Raw genomic sequence first — 27,912 nt, 5'->3', positions numbered from 1 at the left:
CCAGCTCGCTCCGGTGGTGTGAGCCCAAGAATGGGCACATGAAAGCTGGATAGAGTAAATAGTGATTCGTGGTAGGATTGTAATTCTGGGCCTGAGCTTTGACTCTCTTTGGAAATCTTTATTGCTAGATGCCGGTGGAAGCAGCAGCTGTTACAGAGCTGTTAGGGGTGTGGCCATTTCTGCTCCCAAAGCGAAAACTGTTTCCTGGGGAAGCTTTGGCTTTACTCCTGTTGATTCCCTGGATGAGTTTGTATTTTTTCCACGTCAAGAATGACGAAGGACTAGGGAGGAAAAACGGAGGCAAGAGAGAGCCTAGAATGGTCATTGTGTGTTATTGGCGTAGGCATCAGGATTGGGATTTGGGGGGTATTTGGGTCAAGAGGAAAGGTAGAAAGCAGAGAAGTTACCTCCCCTCCCCCCGCGCCCCCGACACAGCCAGCAGTGACATTCTGTGTGTGAGTGGCTCGCCCATTGTGTCTGTGACGGATGCATAGAGTTCTGAGTGGTGTCTTGCGAGGAAGTATTCTCTTCCCAACAGTGAGGACCTCGTGAGTCACCCCACAGTGAGGTTCTGTGGGATGGACATGTGGGAGAATTCGTAATGGCTAGAAGAAGTTGAGTTCTCATGATGCAGTTTGTGGACAGTGGGTGCATGAGTCTGTTTCGGAAGATGCTTTGTGTCTCACAGGCGCGAGGATGATGCAGTGGTCTTTCTCCCTCTCTCTGTCTCTCTCTCCTTTCTCTCTCTCTCTCTCTCTCTCTCTGCCCTTCCCCCTTTTTCACTCTCAAACAAGAAAAATAAACATAAAAAAATTATTGGAAACAAAAGGAGTAGCCACCTTTTTTTTTTTTTTCAGTGTTGAGTTGATTTTCTTATTGCTTATAAACTTTCTATAGACAATGTAGCGTTCTTTTGTACCCCTGGACAAACCACTCTCACTGCTCCATTGTTGGTCCACCACTAGAAAGAATAATTAGTACGTACTTTACGTAGAATGTGGCATGATACTTAATTTTGAAAACACTTAGATAACACTGATGTTAAATTTTTTTTTCAATATATGAAATTTATTTTCCAATTGGTTTCCATACAACACCCAGTGCTCATCCCAAGAGGTGCCCTCCTCAATACCCATCACCCACCGTCCCTTCCCTCCCACCCCCCATCAACCCTCAGTTTGTTCTCAGTTTTTAAGAGTCTTTTATGCTTTGGCTCTCTCCCACTCTAACCTCTTTTTTTTTCCTTCCCCTCCCCCATGGGTATCTGTTACGTTTCTCAGGATCCACATAAGAGTGAAACCATATGGTATCTGCCTTTCTCTGTATGGCTTATTTCACTTAGCATCACACTCTCCAGTTCCATCCACGTTGCTACAAAGGGCCATATTTCGTTCTTTCTCATTGCCATGTAGTACTCCATTGTGTATATAAACCACAATTTCTTTTTTTTTTTTTTTTTTAATTTTTTTTTTTTTTTCAACGTTTATTTATTTTTGGGACAGAGAGAGACAGAGCATGAACGGGGGAGGGGCAGAGAGAGAGGGAGACACAGAATCGGAAACAGGCTCCAGGCTCTGAGCCATCAGCCCAGAGCCGGACGCGGGGCTCGAACTCACGGACCGCGAGATCGTGACCTGGCTGAAGTCGGACGCTTAACCGACTGCGCCACCCAGGCGCCCCAAACCACAATTTCTTTATCCATTCATCAGTTGATGGACATTTAGGCTCTTTCCATAATTTGGCTATTGTTGAGAGTGCTGCTATAAACATTGGGGTACAAGTGTCCCTATGCATCGGTACTCCTGTATCCCTTGGGTCAATTCCTAGCAGTGCTATTGCTGGGTCATAGGGTAGGTCTATTTTTAATTTTCTGAGGAACCTCCACACTGCTTTCCAGAGCGGCTGCACCAATTTGCATTCCCACCCCACCGACAGTGCAAGAGGGTTCCCGTTTCTCCACATCCTCTCCAGCATCTATAGTGTCCCGATTTGTTCGTTTTGGCCACTCTGACTGGCGTGAGGTGATACCTGAGTGTGGTTTTGATTTGTAGTTCCCTGATGAGGAGCGACGTTGAGCATCTTTTCATGTGCCTGTTGGCCATCCGGATATCTTCTTTAGAGAAGTGTCTACCCATGTTTTCTGCTCATTTCTTCACTGGGTTATTTGTTTTTCGGGTGTGGAGTTTGATGAGCTCTTCATAGATTTTGGATACTAGCCCTTTGTCCGAGATGTCATTTGCAAATATCTTTTCCCATTCCGTTGGTTGCCTTTTAGTTTTGTTGGTTGTTTCCTTTGCTGTGCAGAAGCTTTTTATCTTCATAAGGTCCCAGTAATTCATTTTTGCTTTTAATTCCCTTGCCTTTGGGGATGTGTCGAGGAAGAGATTGCTACGGCTGAGGTCAGAGAGATCTTTTCCTGCTTTCTCCTCTAGGGTTTTGATGGTTTCCTGTCTCACATTCGGGTCCTTTGTCCATTTTGAGTTTATTTTTGTGAATGGTGTGAGAAAGTGGTCTAGTTTCAACCTTGTGCATGTTGCTGTCCAGTTCTCCCAGCACCATTTGTTAACGAGACTGTCTTTTTTCCATTGGATGTTCTTTCTGCTTTGTCAAAGATTAGTTGGCCATACGTTTGTGGGTCTAGTTCTGGGGTTTCTATTCTATTCCATTGGTCTATGTGTCTGTTTTTGTGCCAATACCATGCTGTCTTAATGATGACAGCTTTGTAGTAGAGGCTAAAGTCTGGGATTGTGATGCCTCCTGCTTTGGTCTTCTTCTTCAAAATTACTTTGGCTATTCGGGGCCTTTTGTGGTTCCATATGAGGTTTAGAATTGCTTGTTCTAGTTTCGAGAAGAATGCTGGTGCGATTTTGATTGGGATTGCATTGAATGTGTAGATAGCTTTGGGTAGTATTGACATTTTGACAATATTTATTCTTCCAATCCTTGAGCCGGGAATGTCTTTCCATTTCTTTATATCTTCTTCAATTACCTTCATAAGCTTTCTATAGTTTTCAGCATACAGATCTTTTACATCTTTGGTTAGCTTTATCCCTAGGTAGTTTATGCTTCTTGGTGCAATTGTGAATGGGATCAGTTTCTTTATTTGTCTGTCTGTTGCTTCATTGTTAGTGTATAAGAATGCAACTGATTTCTGTACATTGATTTTGTATCCTGCAACTTTGCTGAATTCATGTATCAGTTCTAGCAGACTTTTGGTGGAGTCTGTCGGATTTTCCACGTATAATATCATGTCATCCGCAAAAAGCGAAAGCTTGACTTCATCTTTGCCGGTTTTGATGCCTTTGATTTCCTTTTGTTGTCTGATTGCTGATGCTAGCACTTCCAACACTATGTTAAACAACAGCGGTGAGAGTGGGCATCCCTGTCGTGTTCTTGATCTCAGGGAAAAAGCTCTCAGTTTTTCCCCATTGAGGGTGATGTGAGCTGTGGGCTTTTCATAAATGGCTTTTATGATGTTTAAGTATGTTCCTTCTATCCCGACCTTCTTAAGGGTTTTTATTAAGAAAGGGTGCTGGATTTTGTCAAAGGCCTTTTCTGCATCGATTGACAGGATCATATGCTTCTTACCTTTTCTTTTATTAATGTGATGTATCACGTTGATTGATTCGCGAATGTTGAACCAGCCCTGCATCCCAGGAAGGAATCCCACTTGATCTTGGTGAATAATTCTTGTTATATGCCGTTGAATTCGATTTGCTAGTATGTTACTGAGAATTTTTGCATCCATATTCATCAGGGATATTGGCCTGTAGTTCTCTTTTTTTACCGGGTCTCTGTCTGGTTTAGGAATCCAAGTAATACTGGCTTCATAGAATGAGTCTGGAAGTTTTCCTTCCCTTTCTACTTCTTGGAATAGCTTGAGAAGGATAGGTATTATCTCTGCTTTCAACGTCTGGTAGAACTCCCCTGGGAAGCCATCTGGTCCTGGACTCTTATTTGTTGGGAGATTTTTGAGAACCGATTCCGTTTCTTCACTGGTTATGGGTCTGTTCAAGCTTTCTATTTCCTCCTGATTGAGTTTTGGAAGAGTGTGGGTGCTTAGGAATTTGTCCATTTCTTCCAGGTGGTCCAATGTGTTGCCATGTAATTTTTCCTAGTATTCCCTGATAATTGTTTGTATCTCTGAGGGATTGGTTGTAATAATTCCATTTTCATTCATGACTTTATCTATTTGGGTCATCTCCCTTTTCTTTTTGAGAAGCCTGGCTAGAGGTTTGTCAATTTTGTTAATGTGTTCAAAAAACCGACTCTTGGTTTCGCCGATCTGCTCTACTGTTTTTTTAGATTCTATATTGTTTATTTCTGCTCTGATCTTTATTATTTCTCTTCTTCCGCTGGGTTTAGGCTGCCTTTGGTGGTCTGCTTCTATTTCCTTTAGGTGTGCTGTTAGATTTTGTATTTGGGATGTTTCTTGTTTCTTGAGATAGGCCTGGATTGCAATGTATTTTCCTCTCAGGACTGCCTTCGCTGCATCCCCAAAGCGTTTGGGTTGTTGTATTTTCATTTTCATTTGTTTCCATATATTGTTTAATTTCTTTTCTGATTGCCTGGTTGACCCACTCATTCTTTAGTAGGGTGTTCTTTAACCTCCATGCTTTTGGAGGTTTTCCAGACTTTTTCCTGTGGTTGATTTCAAGCTTCATCGCATTGTGGCCTGAAAGTATGCATGGTATAATTTCACTTCTCGTATACTTATGAAGGGCTGTTTTGTGACCCAGTATATGATCTCTCTTGGAGAATGTTCCATGTGCACTCGAGAAGAAAGTATATTCTGTTGCTTTGGGATGCAGAGTTCTAAATATATCCGTCAAGTCCATCTGATCCAGTGTGTCATTCAGGGCCCTTGTTTCTTTATTGACCATGTGTCCAGATGATCTATCCATTTCTGTACGTGGAGTGGTAAAGTCCCCTGCAGTTACCACATTCTTATCGATAAGGTTGCTTATGTTTATGAGTCATTGTTGTATATATTTGGGGGCTCCGGTATTCGGCGCATAGACGTTTCTAATTGTTAGCTCTTCCTGGTGGATAGACTCTGTAATTATTATATAATGCCCTTCTTCATCTCTTGTTACAGCCTTTAACTTAAAGTCTAGTTTGTCTGCTATAAGTATGGCTCCTCCAGCTTTCTTTTGGCCTCCAGTAGCATGATAACTAGTTCTCCATCCCCTCACTCTCAATCTAAAGGTGTCCTCAGATCTAAAATGAGTCTCTTGTAGACAGCAAATAGATGGGTCTTGTTTTTTTATCCATTCTGATACCCTGTGTCTTTTGGTTGGCGAATTTAATCCATTTACAGTCAGTGTTATTATAGAAAGATACGGGTTTAGAGTTATTGTGATGTCTGTATGTTTTATGCTTGTAGTGATGTCTCTGGTACTTTGTCTCACAGGATCCCCCTTAGGATGTCTTGTAGGGCTGGTTTAGTGGTGACAAATTCCTTCAGTTTTTGTTTGTTTGGGAAGACCTTTATCTCTCCTTCTATTCTAAATGACAGACTTGCTGGATAAAGGATTCTCGGCTGCATATTTTTTCTGTTCAGCACATTAAAGATCCCGTGCCAATCCTTTCCGGCCTGCCAAGTTTCAAAAGAGAGATCAGTCACGAGTCTTCTAGTTCTCCCTTTATATGTTAGGGCACGTTTACCCCTTGCTGCTTTCAGAATTTTCTCTTTATCCTTGTATTTTGCCAGTTTCACTGTGATAGGTCGTGCAGAAGATCGATTCAAGTTACGTCTGAAGGGAGTTCTCTGTGCCTCTTGGATTTCCATGCCTTTTTCCTTCCCCAGTTCAGGGAAGTTCTCAGCTGTTATTTCTTCAAGTACCCCTTCGGCACCTTTCCCTCTCTCTCCCTCCTCTGGGATACCAATTATGCGTGTATTATTTCTTTTTAGTGTATCACTTAGTTCTCTAATTTTCCCCTCATACTCCTGGATTTTTTTGTCTCTCTTTTTCTCAGCTTCCTCTTTTTCCATAACTTTATCTTCTAGTTCACCTATTCTCTCCTCTGCCTCTTCAATCTGAGCCGTCGTCGTTTCCATTTTGTTTTGCATTTCGTTTAAAGCGTTTTTCAGCTCTTCCTGACTGTTCCTTAGTCCCTTGATCTCTGTAGCAAGAGATTCTCTGCTGTCCTCTATACTGTTTTCAAGCCCAGCGATTAATTTTATGACTATTGTTCTAAATTCACTTTCTGTTATATTATTTAAATCCTTTTTGATCAGTTCATTAGCTGTTGTTATTTCCTGGAGATTCTTCTAAGGGGAATTCTTCCGTTTGGTCATTTTGGCTAGTCCCTGGAGTGGTGCGGACCTGCAGGGCACGTCCCCTGTGCTGTGGTGTATAACTGGAGTTGGTGGGTGGAGCCGCAGTCAGACCCGATGTCTGCCCCCAGCCCACCGCCGGGGCCACAGTCAGACTGGTGTGTGCCTTCTCTTCCCCTCTCCTAGGGGCGGGATTCACTGGGGGGTGGCGTGGCCCGTCTGGGCCACTTGCACACTGCCAGGCTTGTGGTGCTGGGGATCTGGCCTATGAGCCGGGGTGGGTGGGCAAGGCGCACGGGGGCAGGAGGGGCAGGCTTCGCTCGCTTCTCCTTAGGTGGTCCACTTCAGGAGGGGCCCTGTGGCAGCGGGAGGGAGTCAGACCCGCTGCCGGAGGGGTGGCTCCGCAGAAGCCCAGCGTTGGGTGATTGCGAGGAGCAAGCAAGTTCCCTGGCAGGAACTGGTTCCCTTTGGGATTTTGTCTGGGGGATGGGCCACTGTGTTTTTAAATGAAAAAAACCATTTTTTTTAACGTGTATTCATTTTTGAGACACAGAGACAGCGCATGGGCGGGGAAGGGGCAGAGAGAGAGAGAGGGAGACACGGGATCTGAAGCAGGCTCCAGGCTTCCAGCTGTCTGCACGGAGCCCGACGCGGGGCTCAAACTCACAAACTGCGAGATCATGACCTGAGCCCAAGTTGGACGCTCAACCGACGGAGCCACCCAGGCGCCCCTAATTTTTTTTTTATGTTTATTCATTTTTGAAAGTCAGAGAGAGAGCACCAGCAGGGGTGGGGCGGAGAGAGAGGGGGACACAGAATCCGAATCAGGCTCCAGGCTCCGAGCTGTCAGCACAGAGCCCAGCGCGGAGCTAAAGCTCAGGAACCGCGAGATCACGAACCGCTGCCCCCTCCCACCGGTGCGCGCCCTAGCCGGGGCCGGGACGCGGGGCTCCGCGCGCTCGGCGGAGCGGCCCGGGTTGGGGGGGGGGGGTGGGCGGCGGGGGCCAGGCCACGCGTGGCGCCCGAGCCTGGCGATCGTCTGCCAGCCTGGCCCCACGCGCCCCCCGGCAGGCGGCGCCACTGGAAGTGACGCGGCGAGGGCGGGGCTCCGGCCCGGGAGCAGCAGCCGCCGCCACCGCCGCCGCAGTCGCCGCCGCCGCCGCAGTCGCAGCCGCAGCTGGCGCAGCCGCCACCGCAGCAGCAGCCACAGCAGCAGCCGCCGCCGCCGCAGCAGCAGGCGCGGCCACCGCAGGAGCAGCCGCAGCAGCCACCACCGCTGACGCCGCCCCGCCGCCACCTCGGCCCGGAAGCGATGTAGCCGCGCCAGGCCCGAGCCCCGCGGGCCGCCGCTGCTCTGCCCTTCAACCACATGAAGCAGCTCACCAAGCCGACCGTGGGCAGGTGAGTGAGCCGTGCCGGGCCGGCCGTGAGCGCGCGGGCCGGGACCGGGGTTCGGGGTCGTGGCCCGGGCTGGGGCGGGCCCACTGCCCCGCGGGGCCCCGCGCTCCGGCCCGGCCGCCCGCTCCGCGCCGTGTCCGCTTCGGGCCAGGGACGAGGGCTGCACCACGCCGCGGCCAGGCGACCAGCTCGGGGCCGCCGCCCGAGTCCCCGGGAACAGCGGGGCGGGCTGGCCTCCCGGGAGGCCCCCCGCGCGGGTCCCCGCCGCCCATTGTCCCGGCCCCGCTGAGCATCGTCCTCTGGGGTGTGGACCCAAGCTTTCCCCGGGCCTCCCCGCCTCTCCCGGGGCTTTGCCTTGGGCGAAAACTCGGTAACCGGTGTGCCCGAGCCCGGGCGGGCGCGGTGCTCTGGGGGGCGTCATTCTCAGCCTTTCCGGGTCGTCCGGCGGCTGCCGACCCACCGTCCACCTCCAAGTGCCTGATGGCAGTAAGTAAGGAAGGGGCGATCAGAGCCCATCGGAGCCGCTTAGTGAGACTCAGGACTCCCTTGGAGGGACTTTGGAGGGTGTGCCGTCTCCCAACCGTGGCCCCTATGGACCGGACTGCTCAAGTTGTTGACCTGTAGACATTTGGAACCGGGAGGAAAGAATTGTGGAAAGGCCTTGGGCCAATGGAAAAACAGAAAGAGGGAGGCTTTCAAAAAAATTTTTTTTTTTAACGTTTATTTATTTTTGGGACAGAGAGAGACAGAGCATGAACGGGGGAGGGGCAGAGAGAGAGGGAGACACAGAATCAGAAACAGGCTCCAGGCTCTGAGCCATCAGCCCAGAGCCTGACGCGGGGCTCAAACTCACGGACCGCGAGATCGTGACCTGGCTGAAGTCGGACGCTTAACCGACTGCACCACCCAGGCGCCCCAAGAGGGAGGCTTTCAAAACAGCTTTTCTCACTTTGGATTGGGGAGCACATCCTTCCCCAGGTTTCTCTGGTATGGCTTCAATGCTTGACAGGAAACGATCGATGATGAAATGACAGAAGAGACCGGAGTTTGGAGTGGTTTTCAGAGCCTCTGGAGGTTGATCATCGTGCGCTGTGTTTTCTGGGTTAAATCTTTCAAGGTCTTTCAGGGCAGTGAGCTGTCCTGTCCCCGCTGACTGTTTCTTCCGAGAAGGGGTATGAAAGTGTGACTTTTTCATCGCTTTTTCTTCTTTGTTTTCAACAGTTGAGTAAAAGGGGGCGTTTGGTTTGGCCACAGCACGTGGGGACACTCCTTTTCTGTGTGTGTCTGAAAACACTTTTACTTCCCCTGGAGCTTTCTATATTTGCTTTTTACACTTTCTTCCCCCCGCCCCCAACGTTTTGCTTAGTTTTGTTCAATTTCGTTGTTCAACTCCAAGCCTCAGGGGGCCAGGCTATAGACCAGCTCAGGTCATGATCTCCTAGTTCTTGAGTTCGAGCCCTGCGTTGGGCTCTGCACATACAATGCTGAGCCTGCTTGGGATTCTCTCTCTCTGCATTCCCCCCACTCACGCACTCTCACTCTCAAAATAAATTAATAAACCTAACCCCCCCCCAAAAAAAAAAACAATTGCATTTGCAACAGCATCAAAAACTAAAATACTAATTACATTTAACTAAAAAAGAGATTCAAAACTTGTACACTAAAGCCATAAAACATTATTGAAAGAAATTAAACAAGATTTAAATAAACAGACTCATGGATTGGAAGACAATGTTGTTAAGATGGCAGCACTTCTCCCGTTGATCTACAGTTTCAATGAAATCTTTATCAAAACCACAGCTGGCTTCTTTGCAGAAACTGACAGGCTGATGCTAAAATTCATATGGGAATTTATGGAACCCAAAATAGCCAAAGCAGATCTTTAAAGAGAAGGACAACGTTGGAGAACTCACCCTTCCTGACTTAAAAACTTCTTAGAAAGCTACAGTAATCGAGATAGTGTGGTATTAGTGTAAGGAAAGACATACTGATTAATGGGATAGAATTGAGAATCTAGAAATGTACCATCGTATTTATAGCCAATTGATTTTCAACAAAGGCATCAAGACAACCCAATGGGAGAAAGAACAGTCTTTTCAACAGTGTGGGGACAACTGGATATTGCATGCAAATGAATGAAGTTGAACTTCTACCTCACACCATAGGTAAAAATGAACTCAAAATGGACCAAAGACCTAAATGTTAAGTGCTAAAACTGTTAAATTCTTAGAAGAAAGCATAGATGTAAATCTTTGTGGCCTTGACACCAACAACACAGCAGAAGGAAAAAAACAGGTAATTGTCATTATCAAAATTTAAAAATGTTGTGCTTTGGGGTGTCTGGCTGGCTACCAGTCAGTTAAGGATTTCTCGATTTTGGTTCAGGTCATGATCCCACAGTTCGTGAGATCAAGCCCCACGTCAGGCTCTATGCTGACAGCACGGAGCCTGCTTGGGATACTCTCCCTCTGTCTCTGCTCCTGCCCCCACTCATGCACTCTCTCTCTCTCTCTCTCTCTCTCTCTCAAAATAAGTAAACATTAAAAAATGTTTGTGCTTGGGGCGCCTGGGTGGCGCAGTCGGTTAAGCGTCCGACTTCAGCCAGGTCACGATCTCGCGGTCCGGGAGTTCGAGCCCCGCATCGGGCTCTGGGCTGATGGCTCGGAGCCTGGAGCCTGTTTCCGATTCTGTGTCTCCCTCTCTCTCTGCCCCTCCCCCGTTCATGCTCTGTCTCTCTCTGTCCCAAAAATAAATAAACATTGAAAAAAAAAAAAATTAAAAAAAAAAAAAAATGTTTGTGCTTTAAAGGACATAGTTGAAAAGTGAAAAGACAACACATAGAATGGGAGATAATTTTTGCAAATCATGTTTCTGACAAGAAACTTGTACTAATACAGATACAGAACTCTTACAACTCAAAAACGCAAAAACAAATAACTCAATTTAAGAATGGGCAAAAGGGATGCCTGGGTGGCTCAGTCAGTTAAACGTCCAACTTTGGCTCAGGTCGGGATTTCACGGTTTGTGGGCTCAAGCCCCACATCTGTCTCTGTGCTAACAGCTCAAAGCCTGGACCCTGCTTTAGCTTCTGTGTCTCTCTCTATCTCCGCCCCTCCCTCTCCCTCCCTCCCTCCCTTCCCCCCCCCTTTCTCTCTCTCTCTGACTCTCTCAAAAATAAATAAAACATTTTTTACAAAATTGAAAAAGTGGGCAAAAAACTCAGTCTAAGAAGATACACCCATGGCCAATAAACATGTGAAAAGATGTCAACATTGTTAGTCATCAGGGAAATGCCAATCCAACCCTCAACAGCATACCACTTTACACTTACTAGAATGGCTAAAATCAAAAAGACAGATGATATAACAAGCATTGGAGAGGATAGGAGAAATAGGAATGTGATACGCTGTTGGTAGAAATGTAAAAGGGTGCAGCCACTTAGGAAAACAGCCTGGAAGTGCCTCAAAAAGTTAAACATCCAGTGATTTTACTCACAAGTATATACCCCCAAAGAATCAAAAACAGGTGTTCAAACAAAAACTTGTACATGAATATTTGTCGCAGCATTATTCATCATAGAAAAAAAGGGAAAAAAATGCAATGTCCAGCGAATGGATGAAGAAGTGTGGGATACTCATACAATGGAATAACTGGGAGTAAAAGAAATGAGGTACCGATGTGTGCTACAACATGGACGAACTGTGAGAACATGCTAAGTGGACGAAGCTCATCTTGAAAGACCACCTAATGTATGTATTGTTCCATGTATCTGAAATGTCCAGAAGAGGTAAATCCGTGGAAACAGAAAATAGATGAGTGGTTGCCTAGGGCTGTGGGCAGAAGTGGGATGGAGGAGGGGCAAGAGGGGTTGGGGGAGGTTGGGAGGAAATAAGGAGTATTCCTAAGAGGATATAGAGTTTCTTGTTGGAGTGATGCAAATACCCTAAAATAGATTGTGGTGATAGTTGCTCAACTGTGCAAATATACTAAGAACTATGTACGTTTTAAATTGGTCAATTATATGGTGTGTGAATTCTAGTTTCCATACAGCTGTTGTAAAAATAACAGTGGTGAATCACTGATACCAGTGAAAATTAGAGTTGGCTAAGTCATTGTTAGTGTGGTTGTTGCACCTATAATAATTGAGAAAAACATGTTTTGGGAAAAAAATAGATTCTTTGTGCGACGATTATCAACATTTTGACAATCTTACTTTGTCTCCTAGCACATACTTGAACACCTTGGATAATCTGGGACCCTACAAATTCTTTTACATATATAGAATACATATTTAGCATTCTTTTCAGCTGGCCACAGATGAGTAGGAAAAACGCACTCTTCTTGTGACTTTCTCCTTTACTCTCACACAACTACCACACTCACAACACTTGTAACAACAGATGTGTTGTGTTCCCCTCCCGCCCCCCGGTACCAAGCAATTCTCCATGATACCAGCTGGGTATCTTACAATTCAATTCAATTCTGACCCTCACGGGAGTAGCACAGAACCCATAGGTTAAGGGCCCAGTCCCACGAGACTGCCCCCCACTTCAGATGCCATTTCCAAGTGGTAGGTCCTCAGATTACCCACAATTTCTGTTGACTTGGTTGCTAGTCAGAGGTTCCCATGACCACCGCCACCCCCATGTTGAATTCAGTTACTTGCTAGAACAGCTCCTAGGACTGAGAGAAACGCTGGTTTACATTGACAAAGATTACGTGTGATAGAGCATACAGAGGACTGTCCAGATGAAGAGATACCTAGGGCAAGTTCTGGGAGGGTTCACCAACCCTGTTCACCAACGTGGAAGTTCTCCAAACCCTGTGCTATTGGATTTTTACGGAGACTTCATCACGTTGGCCTGAACAACTCTCGACTCGTTTTCATCCCTCTTTCCTCTGTGGAGAATGGTCGGAGGGGCAAGGCCCAGAGAGAGGTGGTAGGGCTGAAAATCCCAACCTTCTAATCATGGTCTTTCTAGTAACCAGCCCCCATCCAGGGGCCACCCATTAGCCCATCCAGAGTTTTCTCATTAGAACAAAAGGCACTGACTGCTATCACCCAGGAAATTCCGGGGAATTTAGGAACTGTGTCAGGAACTGGGATCAACTCTCAGATATTGGAACAAAAGAAGCTCTTAGTGCTCTGATCGGTTAGGAAAGTACAAGGCTTTTGGGAGTTGTGTGCAGGAACTGGGGGCAGAGACCAATGAACATATTTTCTATAATTTCATAACAATACTTCTAATGGATTATTACTCACTGAAGATGGGAATTGTCTTGTTGACATGCTGAATTCTATTATGACTCAGAAATGCTTTCAGATGCAAGTAACAAGAAACCCAACCACAGTGGTTTATACAAACACGAGGCTACTTTTTTCTTCATACGAGAAAGCTGTGAGTAGGCAGCTGCTGACATTGGTTCAGATGCTCAACAACGTCAAGGCAAATGTTTCTGGCATTCTCTTGGCCTTTCTCAACATTAGCACTCAAGACAGGAAGAAGGAGGAAGAAGTCCAGGTGGCACCAACATCAGAAAAACAAAAGCTTAAAAAAGAAAAGAAAGAAAAAAAAAGCTTTCCTAGGAACCTCACCAACTTCCACTTACATCTGGGTCACATGGCCTCCTCTGGCTGGAAAGTGGATGATAACAGGAGGGTCAGGGATGAGAAGGGGAGGCAGGACATCAACTGACAATATCTGCTAGGATTCCAAAGTCTGTGACAAATTTTGGTATATAGCAGGACGTGTCTGCACGGTCCTTTATGAGTATCTGTTGAATGCATATGATAGAATGTTGATTCACAAATACTCAGTCCTCCTCCCTTGGGAGGTTAAGACATCCATGCTGTGTGGAACCTTGGCATCTGAACTTCCTTCAGCCAGTGAAATGAACACAGAAGTGGCTTGAAGAGCCAGGTTCTCTTTTCTTTGCCCCTGTGATCATGGAAGCAGGTGTCAAAGTGGAGCCTCTATCCGCTCCAGTCCTTAAATGGGTATGACGAGAAGAACACCCAGCTTACCCATGTTAGTTAAGGCACTGGGAATATTTAGTTGTTAATTGCAGCTTCACCTAACCCATCCTGACTGATACAATGTACGTACCCAGGCAAAGAAATCCACAACCAATCCCCAAATGAAAATTTGACAAACTATATTTCCTGATCACATTAATAGCAAGACTGTGCCTAAATGAAGATAAATGATAGCCATCTGGAAGTTAAACAAAATAAAAAAATAGCTCCTCTGTCAAAGTGGAAATCAATACTGAAAAGACAGACTAGACATTTAAGATGATGAGACCACTGTATACAAATACATACGGGGATGGGACTAAAGTTATTCTTAGTAAAAATTCATCGTCTAAAGCTGATACTGCTAACATAAATATGCTTAAACGTTGGAAGATTGAGAATAATTGGATGAAGAATTCAAACTAAGCTAGAAAATGAACAGCAAAATAAAAAGTGGTGGAAGAAATGAATAAAGATACGAGCCTACGTTAATCCCAAAGCAAAAAGTCTGTGGAATTGATTAATCAAATCAAGGACCAGAACTTTGGAAGGATAAATCAAGTAGACAAGTCTCTGGGAAATAGGATTCCCCTCAAAGCAGGTAGAAAGAGATAGATACTCAATGTAAGGCATGAGAAACAGACCATATAAATTGGTACACTATTCCTGGTGGGCGGATTGACACAACTGTCAAAATGCGAAATGTGCGTACCTTGAAAATTTGCTGAATACATGTTAGGTTGAACTGACTGAGGGTCTCAAATGTCGAAGTCTCCTGGAGAAATACTACTTTTTCGTAAGAGGTTTGAAACCCCAGACCTGGCGAACAGGGGATAAATGGAACTCCCCTCTCCAGAAGCCTTTGGAGAGGGATGTGTCTCAGTCATTGACCTTGGCCCCGTGAGTCTATGAATCCGTCCTATACAAAGGACATGGTCCTAGGTAGCCAACTTCCCCTCTTCTCCTTCTGGAAAATTGTCCTGGACTGTTCTGGGCTCTAACAGCCAAAACCATCCCCGGGCTCCCAGAGCATCCCCAGACTCCAGGGGTGTTCGCAGTGATGCCTTCTCCACTCACTGAACTGTCTTTATCTGATGCCTCCAGGGAAGCTCCTTGAGTCCACTTGTCCCTTCTCATGCTGTGAAGCAGGGCCTTTTTGAACTCAGGTTCCTCAGGTTCACATCCCCTCCTCCTCCATCATGTTGCCCTAGGCTTAAATCAGCACTTCTGGCTGGAAGGCTGGGGCTCATTCTGAGCTCTGGATCTCACTCTGCCTTTAGCATCGCCGTCTCCCATCGGAAGATTTCTTTATGCCCAGAATCCTAGAATGCAACGTGCAGACACGTCCAGGCTTCTGGCCTAGAGTAGACTCTGGCCATTGGGATTCGTGGCCAGAAACGAATGCCTGTTCATTCATTTAGGCATGTTTACATTTATTTATGTACTCTAGTCACTCAAAAAAATACGTATCTGCACACCTAATTAGTGCTGGGCATTTTTCTAGGCACTGACGATTCAGCAGTGAAAACAACAGAGGAAAATCCTTGCCCTCCTAGAGCTAAGATCCCAGTAAGGTGGATCAACAGTAAACAAAATAAGTAGGGGAACGAAAGGGTGTGTCAGTAGTAAAGTCTATGGAGAAAAATAAGACAGAGATGGAGGCTAGGGAGTATGTAAGGGGTAGAGGCCCCATTGAATGATGACATTTGGATAAAGGTATGAGGGAGTGAACCCCGCAGGTTTCCAGGAGAGTTCTGTTCCAGTAGAGGGGATGGCAAGCGGAAAGCCCTAAAGAGGAAGCATGTGAAGAATATCTGAGGTAGGAGGTCAGTAGTGCTGGAGCTGAATAAGCAAAGGGTGAACGCTAAGAGGCGAGGTTAGAGGGAACAGTGGGGGTGGAGGCTGTGGTCAGAACCCTGGCTTTCTTGTAAGTGAGCTGGGAGCCACTGGAGGGTCCTCAGATGGAGAGGGACATGGAAGACCTCTTGCTGCTGTGCCGGAAGCAGACTGTAGTGAAGCTGGGATAAACACAGGTCGGTCAAGAGGCTTCTGGAATGATCTGGTGACAGGGGAGGGTGGTGTGCACCCGGGTGATGGCACGGAGGTGACACCATAGGCAGTGAGAAGGGGGTGTGTGAAGAAAGGTAACCGGAGTGGCTCCAACACCAGCCTTTAACACGCAGAGCCTGCACCCCGTCTAGGAATCCCAACAGGGTGACATGGTCTCTGGTGACTCCCCTTCAGCCGCCTTCTTCCTCTCTGAGGACCTGCATGGGATCGTGTCCAAAAGCTTGTTCCCCAGAACTCTGTGATTCTCCCTCCCGAGGGCTCCGTTCCTCGCTGTTGGATGAAAAATGACTAGGATGAGAACACCAAGTGAGCATGGGCTCATCTGAATTCTGCCTCAGCCCCCTTGCTCTGTTCAGTGACAGGAAGAAAACACCATGGAAGCTGCTCAGTGAAAACACAATATTTAATTAGGGCTGGGAGAGTTAGACAAGTAAACAATGAAATGTTCTACTATGATCAGTCTTTAGCCATTTAAGCTTCGGTTCAAGAAGGAATCATTATAAAGGTCTAATAGAAAGGAAAATGGAAGTAGGGTAGTTTTGTGTTACACTTCAACCATGGCCTCAGCCTTGCAGATCTAAAGTCGGTTTGACCATGGCAGAGAAAGGCTCCCAGCCACAAGGGGACTTACACAGACAGGAAGGAGGTGGAAGACAGGCATGTCTACCAACTGGCTGGGGTGGAAGCAGGAACCTTTCGGCTCAGAAGGTTTCATCCTGCACCACAGGAGCTTTTTCATTTTATTTTTAATGTCTGAGAAGCAATGTGAGAATTCTGCCTGGGAGGCAGGCAGGAGAGGCAGCTTACAAGAAGCTTCTGGATGTCTTGTGAGATGCTGGATGGTAGAATAAATCTGTCTAATGAAATCCCCCTGGTTACCCAGCTTGGAGGATTTGGAAATACCATTCGACCGTTTCTTGAAGGAATTGCTTCACTGAAACTGGAAAAATACCTGCTCAGGACACCACAATCCCAGCAGAGGACTTTGGAATAAAGATACTATTCATCGCTGAGGTCTGAGTCTTTGCAGCCAAGACGCCGGCACATCCTTCTGGGGATATAGAGAGGCAAGCCCAGGTCGCCTCTTCCTTGGATCCTCTCAATGTCTTGTTCCTCTCAAGGAGTTCCCGTCTCTTCTCCAGGATGTCCAGAATCCCAGGGGACTTCCAGAGTAGAGGGTGCTCCAGAGCCCAGGTTGCCCATTAGAGGAGTCCTGCACTGGGCAGAAACGACCAGCCCCTAGTACTGCCCTACTTCCCAGTCTTGGCCGAGGACCAACCCACAAAAAGTGTTACCTTGGTTCAAATCTAAGTACCTGGGAGGAGCTGCCAGATGGAGGCTGTCAGTGATTCGTATTCTTGCCACGGCAGTTTGCTTCTTCGGAAGGGGAACTTGAGTGCTGTGTCTCTGGGTCTTCCACAAGCCCCCAAATCAAGCAGGAAATGTGAGAGAAGAGGCCAGGGAGGAAGAATTGCTTACCCTGGAGTAGGACCTTGGCCTGCCTCTAAAATGGGCCACACGGTTTAGATTTGGGACAAAAGCCTTTCAGTACAAAGTGTGATTTTGCCTACAGTATTCTTTCTCTTGAGAACCCATGGTGACATTTAGCAGATGAATGCGAAGCCAGAGGCCCTGGCTTCTGGCCCGACTCAGCGTGGCTACTCCGTTTGAGGTTAATCAGATTCATTGTTTCCCCCCATCGGCAAACTTTGAGTTACAGTTTGGCTTCCCATGTGGCTTTCTCTACAGTAAAGATGGTGCTGGCCATTGGGCTTGAATGAACAATTGTATTTCTCATTGTAAATGAATGCTTTGAAATTACACCTTCCATACGAGCCTTTACTTCGGTAAGTCCACCTCAGAAATGGGTCCAGTGTCAGAGTCTGGACAGTATTTCAGCCCAATAAACTGAGAACTGTATTGTGAACAGAAAAAGCAAATGCCACCCCAGCAGGCTTTTGGGAACTTACTAAGGCCACCTTCCTTAGAAATTCCCCTAACCTGTCAAGCTCTTCTTTGGACCTTCTGTATTACAAATGTTTGAGAAGGTTCTTTGGGTGGATGACAATCAACAGATCCTGTAAAGTGTAAAAGGCCCCATCATCCATCAACATCTGTGTTACCATGAGGTCAGGGCAGAGGTCAGTGCAGTGAGTCCAGGGTACAGGTGGGTACACTGGGGGTAGAGAAGAAGAAAACTCTGGAAGGAGCACAGGTTAGCATGAAAATTATTTCTGTGCTGAGGTCCAAGACAGTTGTCACGTGTGGAAAGCCCCATCAGAAACATTGTGACCGTGAATTTTTCGCACACGTGCAATAACCAGAAGAGCTGTTGACGATGAAGATTAACCAAAACAGCATCCTCAAGTACAGCAAAAGCTATGATTCACCAGATATTTGGGACAACAGACCAAGTTGCAAATAGATTTGTTTTATCTTGGAAAAGGGGAGATTTAAAGAATTCGATAGCATTTTTAAAAGTTATTTTTTTTCATTTCAACATTTTCTTTCTTTCTTTCTTTCTTTCTTTCTTTCTTTCTTTCTTTCTTTCTTTCTTTCTTTGACAGACAGATCATGAGTAGAGGATAGGCAGAGAGAGAGAGGGAGACACAGAATCCAAAGCAGGCTTCAGGCTCTGGGCCGTCAGCACAGAGCCTGATGTGGGGCTCAAACCCATCCACATTGAGATCATGACCTGAGCCGAAGTCAGACGCTCAGCTGACAGCCACCCATGTGTCCTGCTAGCATTTGTTTTTAATGCGGAGCGTTCATTTGAAAATCCTCTTTCTAGCTTCTCTTACACTCTAGGGCTTGAGCAGCATCTGTCTTCTTTAAATGGGGCCTAGGGCTTCATTCACAGGGGGCCACCCAGCCAGCTGCCCTTGTTTATATCCCCAGTCTGGCTGGTTCCTTCTGCATTTATAACTCTCTGTTTTACAGAGAACAGAGCAGCAGGACTTCCCAGAGGACAGAAGTGGGTGTCTTCCTGTGTCTTCCCCGGGTCCTCCCAGCCTAGGATAGGTCCCAGGTCCTGACTTGGGGACGGCCCACCTGGAGCCTCAGGTCAACAGGGTCCTTACACCCTTAGGGGGAGCAGAGCAGTGCTTGCGGTGCCTGCAGTGCCATGACCCAAGCCAGGGGCCACGCAAGGCCACAGGAGGTGGCACCTTCCTGAGGAGTAGAGTGACCCCACCAGCTTTGCAGAACGTTCCATCATCTTGCTAGGCATGAAGAGGCTGGCCACGGGTATGTGTGGCTCTGAGGCGGGGGAATGGATGAAGGTGCACGTGGGGTCGGCGTGTGGAGGCCCTTTCCCCAGGTGGTCTCGGGTGAGTGGTGTGCGTGCCGAGGGAGAGGGGCTTTGTATCTGCTGGCATCAGAGCAAGTACGTACATCACGTCTGGGTGACTGTGACAGATGAGGAGCCTATGTCTTGAACAGAGGGCCTGAAATGTGTGTACAGCGTCTGAATAAATGTGCTTAATGGTTATCATCACACAGCTCTTTTGTCGGCATATTATTTGTTTAATTGATAGCCGTTCTCCCTCCTCCAGGATAAGTCATTCGGGTTTAACGTTGAGAACAGAACTCAACCGTCCATCCTCACTTCACAGGGTGTTTGAGACTGATCTCCTGGTCCTGGTTTGCCTGTCTGGTTAGTTGGTTAGCTAGCTAGCTGAGCGGTCATACTTTTAAGTATCCTGAGTGGGTTTCCTGTCTTTTCTGAGCCACATCTTTGGCTTGTTGCGTGACGTCACCAAATCCCTGTTCTCTGTGTCAGCTCATTGCTGCAGAATTCTTTCTTCCCTTCTTTCTTTTTTTCAATTTTAATGAGTTTAAGTTATTTCAGAATGTATTAGATGATTCTCTCCCTTGTGTTGGATATTTGAGGGGATGCAAGTAAACCGAACATTTCTCAGTCCTCTCTTCCCTTAATTGAACAGGGGCTGACTGCTGCGAGGCTTGGTATTCTGCCCAAAGATGTCCCTGAACATCCACAGCTGGGCTTCTGTCAGCTCCGGAAACAACAAGGACAGGCCAGGGCGAAGGTGCTTCGGCATTTAGAGCTGGAGCCTCTCGGCGCGTGAACACAGCCTGTTTGAGGCACCCCGTTTGAAGCCCTACTGCATCCATGATGGCCGAGTCCTACCTTAATTGGCAACCATCTGCCTCCTACAGCAGTTCACAGGGAGCTCATGCCAGCATTTAGGCAGCTTCCTATTTTGCAGATGATTTGTGATTCATAATGAACAAAAGATTGCTCTTCAGATGACCTGTCAGGGTAAGCCTGATTCGGGGATGGGATCCATAGGAACCCGTCCTCCGTGTTCTGAGGGGTAGTAGAGATCGGAGGGGCCACGGTAGTGCAGGGGTGGTACAGCTCAGGCTTGCTGCTAGCTTATATAATGCCTTTGAGTGGATTTGCAAGATGTGCCCCCTCTGGGTAGACACAACCCCATGGCCACACAGCTTGGCAATGGGAGGGCTCCTTCTTGGAGGAAAATGTGTCTCTTTCCCCTGGCACATTCAGCCCTGAACCAGGGAATGTGCTTTGGTAAGGAAAGCGTAGACTGTATTTTAATTTTTTTTTTTCAACGTTTATTTATTTTGGGGACAGAGAGAGACAGAGCATGAACGGGGGAGGGGCAGAGAGAGGGAGACACAGAATCGGAAACAGGCTCCAGGCTCTGAGCCATCAGCCCAGAGCCCGACGCGGGGCTCGAACTCACGGACCGCGAGATCGTGACCTGGCTGAAGTCGGACGCTTAACCGACTGCGCCACCCAGGCGCCCCTGTATTTAAGGCCCCACTTGAGCCCTGGTGCTTTAGGGGTGCTTTGGTGCAGAGCCAGGTGCTTTAGTGCAGAGCCCTGAAGCAGATGCCCCTCCTTCTCTAGTGGCAACTGGGCGAGCCTTTCCAGTGCTGGTTCTTTCCACCTTGAGAGTGTTAAAGACAAGACAGCATACCCAAAATGGAGTCGCTTATGCTAAGTCCCACTCCACCAAACTAAGGCTTAACGTAATTACAGTTTTGGCTCTCCCAGAAAGGGAACCTTAAACCGTTGACTAGCCTGATCATCATGAGTCAGGTAATCTGCATGATAAGCCCCTTACATCCCCTAAAGGAAAGTAACCTTGCCATAACCAACCCACCCTTTTTTTACTTCCTTCTTCCTGCTCCCTCCTGCCTATAGACCTGAGCTCTTTTTCGGACGCTCAACCGACTGAGCCACCCAGGTGCCCCATAAGTAGCCACTGTTTTCAGTTTGGTGAATACCTCTGCAGTCATGAAAAGACAGTCTTTTCAAATATTAAGAATATTTTTATTTAACTTAAACCAAAACTATCAATATAGTGCATTTCGCAAAAGGCCATTTTGTGATAAGGTACACACGCAGGAGTGTGTTTTTCCTGAAGTAAGTTTGGTAAAACATCTCGCTTCTCCTTGAGCTGCTTGATCTCCGAATCGGGGTGTCCGTGTTGTTTTCTTTCGGGTTCTGAAGGGGCAGCAGTCGAAGCAGACAGTCTCTGGTTATCGTCCTGGAGGGTTCTCATTGTGGCATCTTTTTTCCTGCATTGACTTTCTGAGCTCCTCTACCTCTTAATGGAGCAATCGAGAAGACTCACTCGATACATCAGACTCAATTGCCTTAAGAGAGCCTGCTGACTCGGATGATTCGGTGGAGGGCTGGAACGAAATGATGGCGAATCTCCCTAAAAGCAGATCCTTGCCATTGCAAAGCTCCGCGGTGCTGAGCTGAATTTGTGTCAGTCCTGTCTCTGAACTTTTTTAGTTTGATTTCGTTTCCTTCGTGACTCTGGACCAGGCCAATACAGGTCATCTGTAGTTTAGGATTATTGTCACTGTCAGAACCCTCGGCTGAAGTTGTTGAAGATGTTTCTGAAGCTGGGGTGACTCCCGCTTCGTATTTCGTACCAAAGTCATCGGGTGCTATTTCCATTCTTCCGTGACCTTAACCTGCTGTTTTAATTTGTCCGGTTCCTGTAGAAGCTCCTTGACCCCATCGATATGAACACCTGTAACCTCATCAGCAGGGCCGGATGTTTGCAAAATTGCCAATAAAGCCTGACATTTCATCTGCCTTAATGCATCCACTTCGGTGTCTTTTTCTTGAATAACGTGTGATAAATTCTGAATCGTTTCTCTAAACACGTCCTGGTCGCTAGACTCGGTTCTAGTGAATATTTTCATCTTACAGCTTCATGAGATAGGCTTCTTTGGCAACAATTCTATCTGTCATTTTGTGATACTCTCTGTTCAGATTGCTGTTTTCCCTAGTTCTCCTGTCAGGCAGCTAATACTTGTTCTCTTCCCAGAGCATACCTTGCAATTGCCGCTGAAGGCATTCCACATTCTAGTTGTAGGAAGCCACAGATGTTCTGCTGGGGCGGTCCTCTATCTCCAAATCTTTTTGCTGGATAATCTGAGTTAGTTTACCAGTCTCATCTTTGGATAGGTGATCAATCTGTTCAGTTAATCAGATGTTCTTTTCAGTGAGGAGTTTAATCTCCAATTCTTTTTTTTTATTTTTTTATTTTTATTTTTAATCTCCAATTCTTGTCCTTTTGTTCCTTTTACTTAATGTTTCAGTTTCAGCTTTAGATAAATCATGCTTTTCACTTCCGTTTTTCTTTTTTTTTATTTATTTATTTATTTATTTTTATTTATTTATTTATTTATTTTCACTTCCGTTTTTCTACAGGAAGATGCTGAATCGTTGTTACTTGAAAAACATCAGAATGTTTTGTAGGAATGTTCTGGGTTTTTGAAGGATCTGGGTATTCATTTCCTCTATTGTGTTCTGCAAAATCTTAATCTCCTCATCTTTCGCTGAAAGGAGCTGAGCGTGTTTAATGGTCATTTGCTCATGCTGGTTCATGAGATCCTCTACCCTCTGTTTCTGGTCTTGTAAAGAACGAAGCCATTGTAGCTTGCCCTGGCGATGATCCTCAATGATCTTTTGTTGTTGTTTGATTTCGTCTTCCAGACGAACTCTTTCTACATTCAGCTGATACACCTCGTGTCCTAGTTCCGTGATACAGTCTTGCGTTTGCGGGTCGACCACAGGTACAGTTTGGCTGTCTTCTCTCAGACACTCCAGTTTGTCTTGCAGAAATTCATTCTCTTCTCTGGTGGATGCAAGACGAACGTCTTGCTCCTCCACGGTTTGCTGTAAAATTTCGTTTTCTCTTACGACTTGGACGTACTTCTCTAATAGCTCCTGGAGCTCTGGCCTTCTTTCAAGTTTTTCGATACAGATTTCTTTCTCTTTAATAAGTTGTGTCAATCGCTTATGCTCCTCCAGAGCAGAGGAGAGCATTTCCTTAGTTTCTCTATGGTCGGCATCCATCTGCTCAACACTCTTTTTGAGTTGTAGTATTTCATCGTCTTTCTCTTGACTGCGTTGAATTAAACACTCCTGCTCTAACTGGGAGGAGGATTTAGACAAGTGATAGGTGTTGGTCAGTTCTTTAATAGCTTGCTCATACCTGGCTGTTTTCTCCAACAGCTTCTTTTCAGCCCGGCACAGTTTTACTATTAACTGTCCTTTTTCTATTTTTAAGGCCCGCATAATAGATTTTTTTTCCAGAGAATTCTTATGGTTACAGACAGTAGTTTCTTCCAGTCGACGTCTTACATCTTCAAGCTCAAAAACCAACTTTCCATTTTCCACCTTGAGACTGCAAGCAGCTTTCTTTAAATTGCCATTCAGCTCTTCCATTTCTGAAAGGCTTTGCTGCAACTTTCTAACCGTCGTTTCCCTCCCTGGAAGTGAGTCATCTTCAACAGTATTGTCAGAGTCTTGATTAAGAGACTGTGCTGGCTCCTTCTCAGCTCTACCAGATTCCTCCTCCTCTTGTTTCATATGTTCCTTAAGTTCAGCGTCCTCCTTCGGGCTGTTTAAATTATGTGTTTGCGACGGATCTGACCGATGCAAATCATTAACAGCCAGTTGACTTTGAGGTGATTCTTCGTTTTGCGCATCTAACTCTTTAGCTGTGTCCATTTGCTCATCTTCAAATGGACAAGCTCTCTTTTCATCATTGAGATCGTGTTCCACTTTGCCGTTGATGCCGTCGCCTTCCTTTTGTTGTTCTGATAGCTGACCTTTCATCAAAACCCTGGGCTGTGTAGTTTGTTTCTGTCCGTCGAACGCCCCCATCTCTGCTGTTGGGAGTTCCTTCTCGGTCCTGCCCTGAGTGGACTTTTGTCCGTCGGCCTCCAAGTCACATCTTAAATGCTCTCCTTCTGAATCCAGATTCACACCTCCTGGAGCCGTACGTTCAATGACTTCCTGCTCATGGCTCACTTTCCAAAGTGCCAGTTGAACTGCTTCCTGTCCTTGACCTGATGAGTTTTCTTGTTCTAAAACGTAGACTCGCTCTTCAAGTTTCAGATCGTCTCCAATGAGATTGTCACCCTGGGTTGAGCTACACCGTGGCGTCATCTCCTTTTCCGCATCGGACAGCACTTGCCGCAGTCCAGACGCTTCTTCCACCGCTGTACTCTCGGAAAGAACTCTTTCCTTTTCCGTCACTGTATCACTTTGCCTCAAAACGGAAGGCTGCGATTCACATTCTTCAGTCCTTCCTTTCTTTTCCTCATTTATCCGGTCCCATTCTCTCCTTAGAGCGTCTCTCTCACTTTCTACCGAAGATAATTTGTTATCGATGTATTTTACGGTGTCCTCAAGTTCTTCAATTTTCCTGGTAGACTCCACTTTTTCAGTCTGTAGCCCTTGAATGGTGTTTTGCATATGCTCAATGACAGACTCATCAGCTGCTCTGAGTCCAGAGTCGTCCTTCTCTAACAGATCTTCCAGTTCTTTGATTCTTTTTTCATAGCCTTTTGACTTTTGATGGTACCTGCGACGTATTTCTGCCAGTGTCTGTTGATAGACTTTCTGCAGTACTGCCTTTTCAAGTTGATGGTCATCAATTGCCTCATTTCGATTCTGTTCAAGTTCCCTGATGGTAACCTGCAGTTTGTAGATTTCATCTTGCTCGGCGCTATTCGCTCCCGGTGCTGAAGTCTGGGCAAAATGCTTCCAATGGCTAACTTCAGCCTCCAGTCTTAAAACTTCATTTGACAGTCTGCTTATTTCTTGTTGTGACCAAATGAGGTCAGCAAAGTCCAGGTCATCCCCCAGGGAAGCTGAAGCAAAGTAGTTGATACCGTAACCCAAGGAAGGTGACGCTGTGGTTGATTGAAGGGCCGATTGGAGCTTCAGCAACTGGTTCTTGAGCCCTATCTGTCTCGCTTTAAGAAGTTTCATTTCTACCTCTTTCTGTTGTAGCTGATGTCGGTAGCTAAGAGTCTGCCGCTTTATTTGAAGCTCCGAGGCTTCATACTTCTCTTCCAGGTGACTACAAAGACTTTTAAGTCTCTGATTCTCCGATCTTAAGGTTTCCCGACTCACTTCACTCTCTTTTCGGTCAGAGTCAGGTCCTTCTCCCCCCTTTTCGGTTCCCTCCATCCGCACATCTTTGATGGCCTCAGAGATGTGGTCAGTGAAGGAAGCCGCACTACCACCCACTTGCTCTAGGGAATGGCCCAGGCCACCAAACGAAAAGGACATCGCTGCGGGTCACAGAACTGACCTGGTCCGCTCGGCAAAAAGCGTCCAGCGCAGTCGGACAGTCCCGCTAAGTGTCTCCAAACGGAGGCCTGCGCGAGGCTAATAATCAAATCACAGTGCGGCCAATCACAATGCGGCGTTTCTAGGCAACGCCACACCGCAGGCGGGGCTGCTAGGGTCCGCGCGACCCCTGCCCCGGACCGCCCATCCCTTACCCTCCCCCCACTGCCCCGCGGCCATCCCTGGCGGTCCCCAGGTGCCTGTGAGCACCTGCGGCGGAACACGCGTCTCGCCCTGGACTTTCCCAGGAAGTCCAATCAAAGTACCCAGCGCTCTGCAGCTTGTGGTTTCCAGGTAACAATTCCTTGTAATTGACATGAAATGTGCACAGTGACGGCACCCATCCACCTAGGAGGTAGAAACAGGTCTACAGCCGCGCGTGGGCACAGTCCTAAAGGGGGCATCCGGAGGCTCCCGCGTACCCCAACCCCTCCCGTCTTCCTCTCCCACCATCGCCCCCCCAGCCCCCCTCGCGGGTCCCGCCCCGTGCCCAGAGCGCCCCAAGCCTGGGTGTGGCTGTTCCCGGCCGCCAGGATCGCGGGGTCACACCGCTGGCGCCTGCTGCCCCCTCCCACCGGTGCCCCGCCTAGCAGGGGCCGCGAGTCGGGACCGAGGCGGCGCCTGGCCGCGGGGCTCCGCGTGCTGGGCGGTGGGGGTCGGGAGGCGGGGACTTGGGCAGCGGGGGCCAGGCCGAGCGCCGCGCCCGAGCCTGGCGACCGTCTGCCAGCTCGGCTCCGCGCGGCCCTGGCGGGAGGCGCCCCTGGAAGTGACCAGGCGAGGGCGGGGCTCCAGCCCGGGAGCAGCAGCCGCCGCCGCTGCAGCCGCCGCTCAGCCGCCGCAGTAGCAGCCGCAGGAGGCGCAGCCGCCGCCGCCTCAGTAGCAGCAGCAGCCACAGAAGCAGGCGCAGCCGCTGCCGCTGCCGCAGCAGCTGCAGCAACAGCAGCCGCAGGAGCAGCAGCCACAGCAGCCGCAGTAGCAGCCGCAGCCGGCGCGGCAGCAGCCGCCGCTCAGCCGCCACCGCCGCCGCCGCTCGGCCGCCGCAGCAGCGGCAGTAGTAGCCGCACCCAGCGCGGCCGCCGCTCAGCCCCCGAGGCAGCCTCAGTAGCAGCCGCCGCCGCCACAGCAGAAGCAGCCGCAGCAGGCGCAGCAGCAGCAGCAGACGCCGCAGACGCCGCCGCCACAGATGCCGCTCAGCCGCCATAGCAGCCACAGCCGCCGCAGCCGCTGCCGCGGCAGTCGCCGCCGCCACAGACGCCGCTCAGCCCCCGTAGCAGCCGCAGCCGCCGCTGCCGCTCAGCCGCTACAGCCCCCGCAGTAGCGGCCGCCGCTCAGCCGCTGCAGTAGCAGCCGCAGCCCGCGCAGCCGCCGCTCAGCCCCCGCGGCAGCCGCAGTAGCAGCCGTCGCCGCCACAGCAGAAGCAGCCGCAGCAGGCGCAGCAGCAGCAACCGCCGCCGCCGCCGCAGACACCGCCGCCACAGACGCCGCTGAGACCCCGTAGCAGCCGCAGCCGCCGCTGCCGCTCAGCCGCTGCAGCCCCCGCAGTAGCGGCCGCCGCTCAGCCGCCGCAGCAGCCGCAGTTGTAGCGGCAGCCAGCACAGCCGCTGCCGCCGCAGTCGCCACTGCCACAGACGCCGCTCAGCCGCCGTAGCAGCCGCAGCCGCCGCCGCCGCTCAGCCGCCGCAGCCCCCACAGTAGCAGCCGCCACAGCCGCCGCAGTAGCAGCCGCCGCTCAGCCGCCGCAGCCGCCGCAGTAGCAGCCGCGGCCGGTGCAGCCGCCGCCGCCGCCGCCACTCAGGCGCCGCAGCAGCCGCAGTAGTAGCCACAGCCAGCGCAGCCGCCGCTCAGTCCCCGGGGCAGCCACAGTAGCAGCAGCCGTTCAGCCGCCGCAGCCGCCGCAGTAGCAGCCGCAGCCAGCGCAGCCGCCACCGCCGCACTCGCCGCTGCAGCCCCCGCAGCAGCCGCAGTAGCAGCCGCAGCAGCCGCCGTTCAGCCGCCGCAGCAGCCGCAGTAGTAGCCGCAGCCAGCGCAGCCGCCGCTGCCGCAGCAGCAGCCGCCGCCGCCTCGGCCCGGAAGCGATGTAGCCGCTCCAGGCCCGATCCCTGCGGGCCGCCGCTGCCACTGCCCTTGAACCACAAGAAGCAGCTCGCCAAGCAGACCTTGGGCAGGTGAGTGAGCCGTGCCGGGCCAGCCGTGGGCGCGCGGGCCGGGGACCGGGGGTCGGGGTCGTGGCCCGGGCCGGGGCGGGCCCGCTGCCCCGCGGGGCCCCGCGCTCCGGCCCGGCCGCCCGCTCCGCGCCGGGTCCGCTGCGGGCCAGGGACGAGGGTTGCGCCACGCAGCGGCCAGGCGCCCAGCTCGGAGTCGCCGCCTGAGCCCCCAGGAACAGCGGGGCGGGCCGGCCTCCCGGGACCCCCACCCGCGCGGGTCCCCGCCGCCCATTGTCCCGGCCCCGCTGAGCATTGTCCTCTGGGGTCTGGACCCAAGCTTTCC

General features: G+C 49.0%; 3 protein-coding genes across 3 annotated transcripts; 2 read left to right on the top strand and 1 right to left on the bottom strand.

Annotated features, from left to right (window-relative positions):
* Window positions 1–128: 128 nt before the first annotated feature.
* LOC123589682 (angiomotin-like) lies at window positions 129–20,342 on the top strand. Its single transcript, XM_045462108.1, has 4 exons — window positions 129–167; window positions 7,211–7,314; window positions 7,351–7,681; window positions 19,709–20,342. Exons 1-4 carry the CDS (start codon window positions 129–131, stop codon window positions 19,850–19,852), a joined length of 618 nt encoding a protein of 205 aa, XP_045318064.1. The 3' UTR covers window positions 19,853–20,342.
* A 1,989-nt stretch (window positions 20,343–22,331) lies between these two features.
* LOC123589625 (thyroid receptor-interacting protein 11-like) lies at window positions 22,332–25,775 on the bottom strand. Its single transcript, XM_045461991.1, has 2 exons — window positions 22,487–25,775; window positions 22,332–22,420 (listed from the first exon to the last, which is right to left on the bottom strand). The coding sequence occupies exon 1, from the start codon at window positions 25,363–25,365 to the stop codon at window positions 22,507–22,509; it is 2,859 nt and encodes a 952-aa protein (XP_045317947.1). The 5' UTR covers window positions 25,366–25,775; the 3' UTR covers window positions 22,332–22,420; window positions 22,487–22,506.
* Window positions 25,727–27,135, top strand: LOC123589626 (atherin-like). Its single transcript, XM_045461992.1, has 2 exons — window positions 25,727–26,253; window positions 27,049–27,135. The coding sequence occupies exons 1-2, from the start codon at window positions 25,747–25,749 to the stop codon at window positions 27,118–27,120; spliced, it is 579 nt and encodes a 192-aa protein (XP_045317948.1). The 5' UTR covers window positions 25,727–25,746; the 3' UTR covers window positions 27,121–27,135.
* Window positions 27,136–27,912: the final 777 nt, after the last annotated feature.

The sequence above is a fragment of the Leopardus geoffroyi genome, chromosome E3, assembly GCF_018350155.1.
Source record: "Leopardus geoffroyi isolate Oge1 chromosome E3, O.geoffroyi_Oge1_pat1.0, whole genome shotgun sequence".
Lineage (NCBI taxonomy): Eukaryota > Metazoa > Chordata > Mammalia > Carnivora > Felidae > Leopardus > Leopardus geoffroyi.
This window is presented reverse-complemented; position numbering and strand designations above follow the sequence as displayed.

What these genes read in the sequence shown, in the direction of transcription:
- LOC123589682 (XM_045462108.1), top strand. Translation starts at nt 129, where the DNA reads ATGCCGGTGGAAGCAGCAGCTGTTACAGAGCTGTTAGGG. An exon ending in CTGTTACAGAGCTGTTAGGG is followed by an intron (nt 168 to 7,210) that starts GTGTGGCCATTT and finishes TGCGCGCCCTAG; the next exon opens with CCGGGGCCGGGACGCGGGGC. An exon ending in ACCAAGCCGACCGTGGGCAG is followed by an intron (nt 7,682 to 19,708) that starts GTGAGTGAGCCG and finishes TTAATTGAACAG; the next exon opens with GGGCTGACTGCTGCGAGGCT.
- LOC123589625 (XM_045461991.1), bottom strand. Translation starts at nt 25,365, where the DNA reads ATGTCCTTTTCGTTTGGTGGCCTGGGCCATTCCCTAGAGCAAGTGGGT.
- LOC123589626 (XM_045461992.1), top strand. Translation starts at nt 25,747, where the DNA reads ATGTGCACAGTGACGGCACCCATCCACCTAGGAGGTAGAAACAGGTCT. An exon ending in GCCGCCGCTGCAGCCGCCGC is followed by an intron (nt 26,254 to 27,048) that starts TCAGCCGCCGCA and finishes AGTCGCCACTGC; the next exon opens with CACAGACGCCGCTCAGCCGC.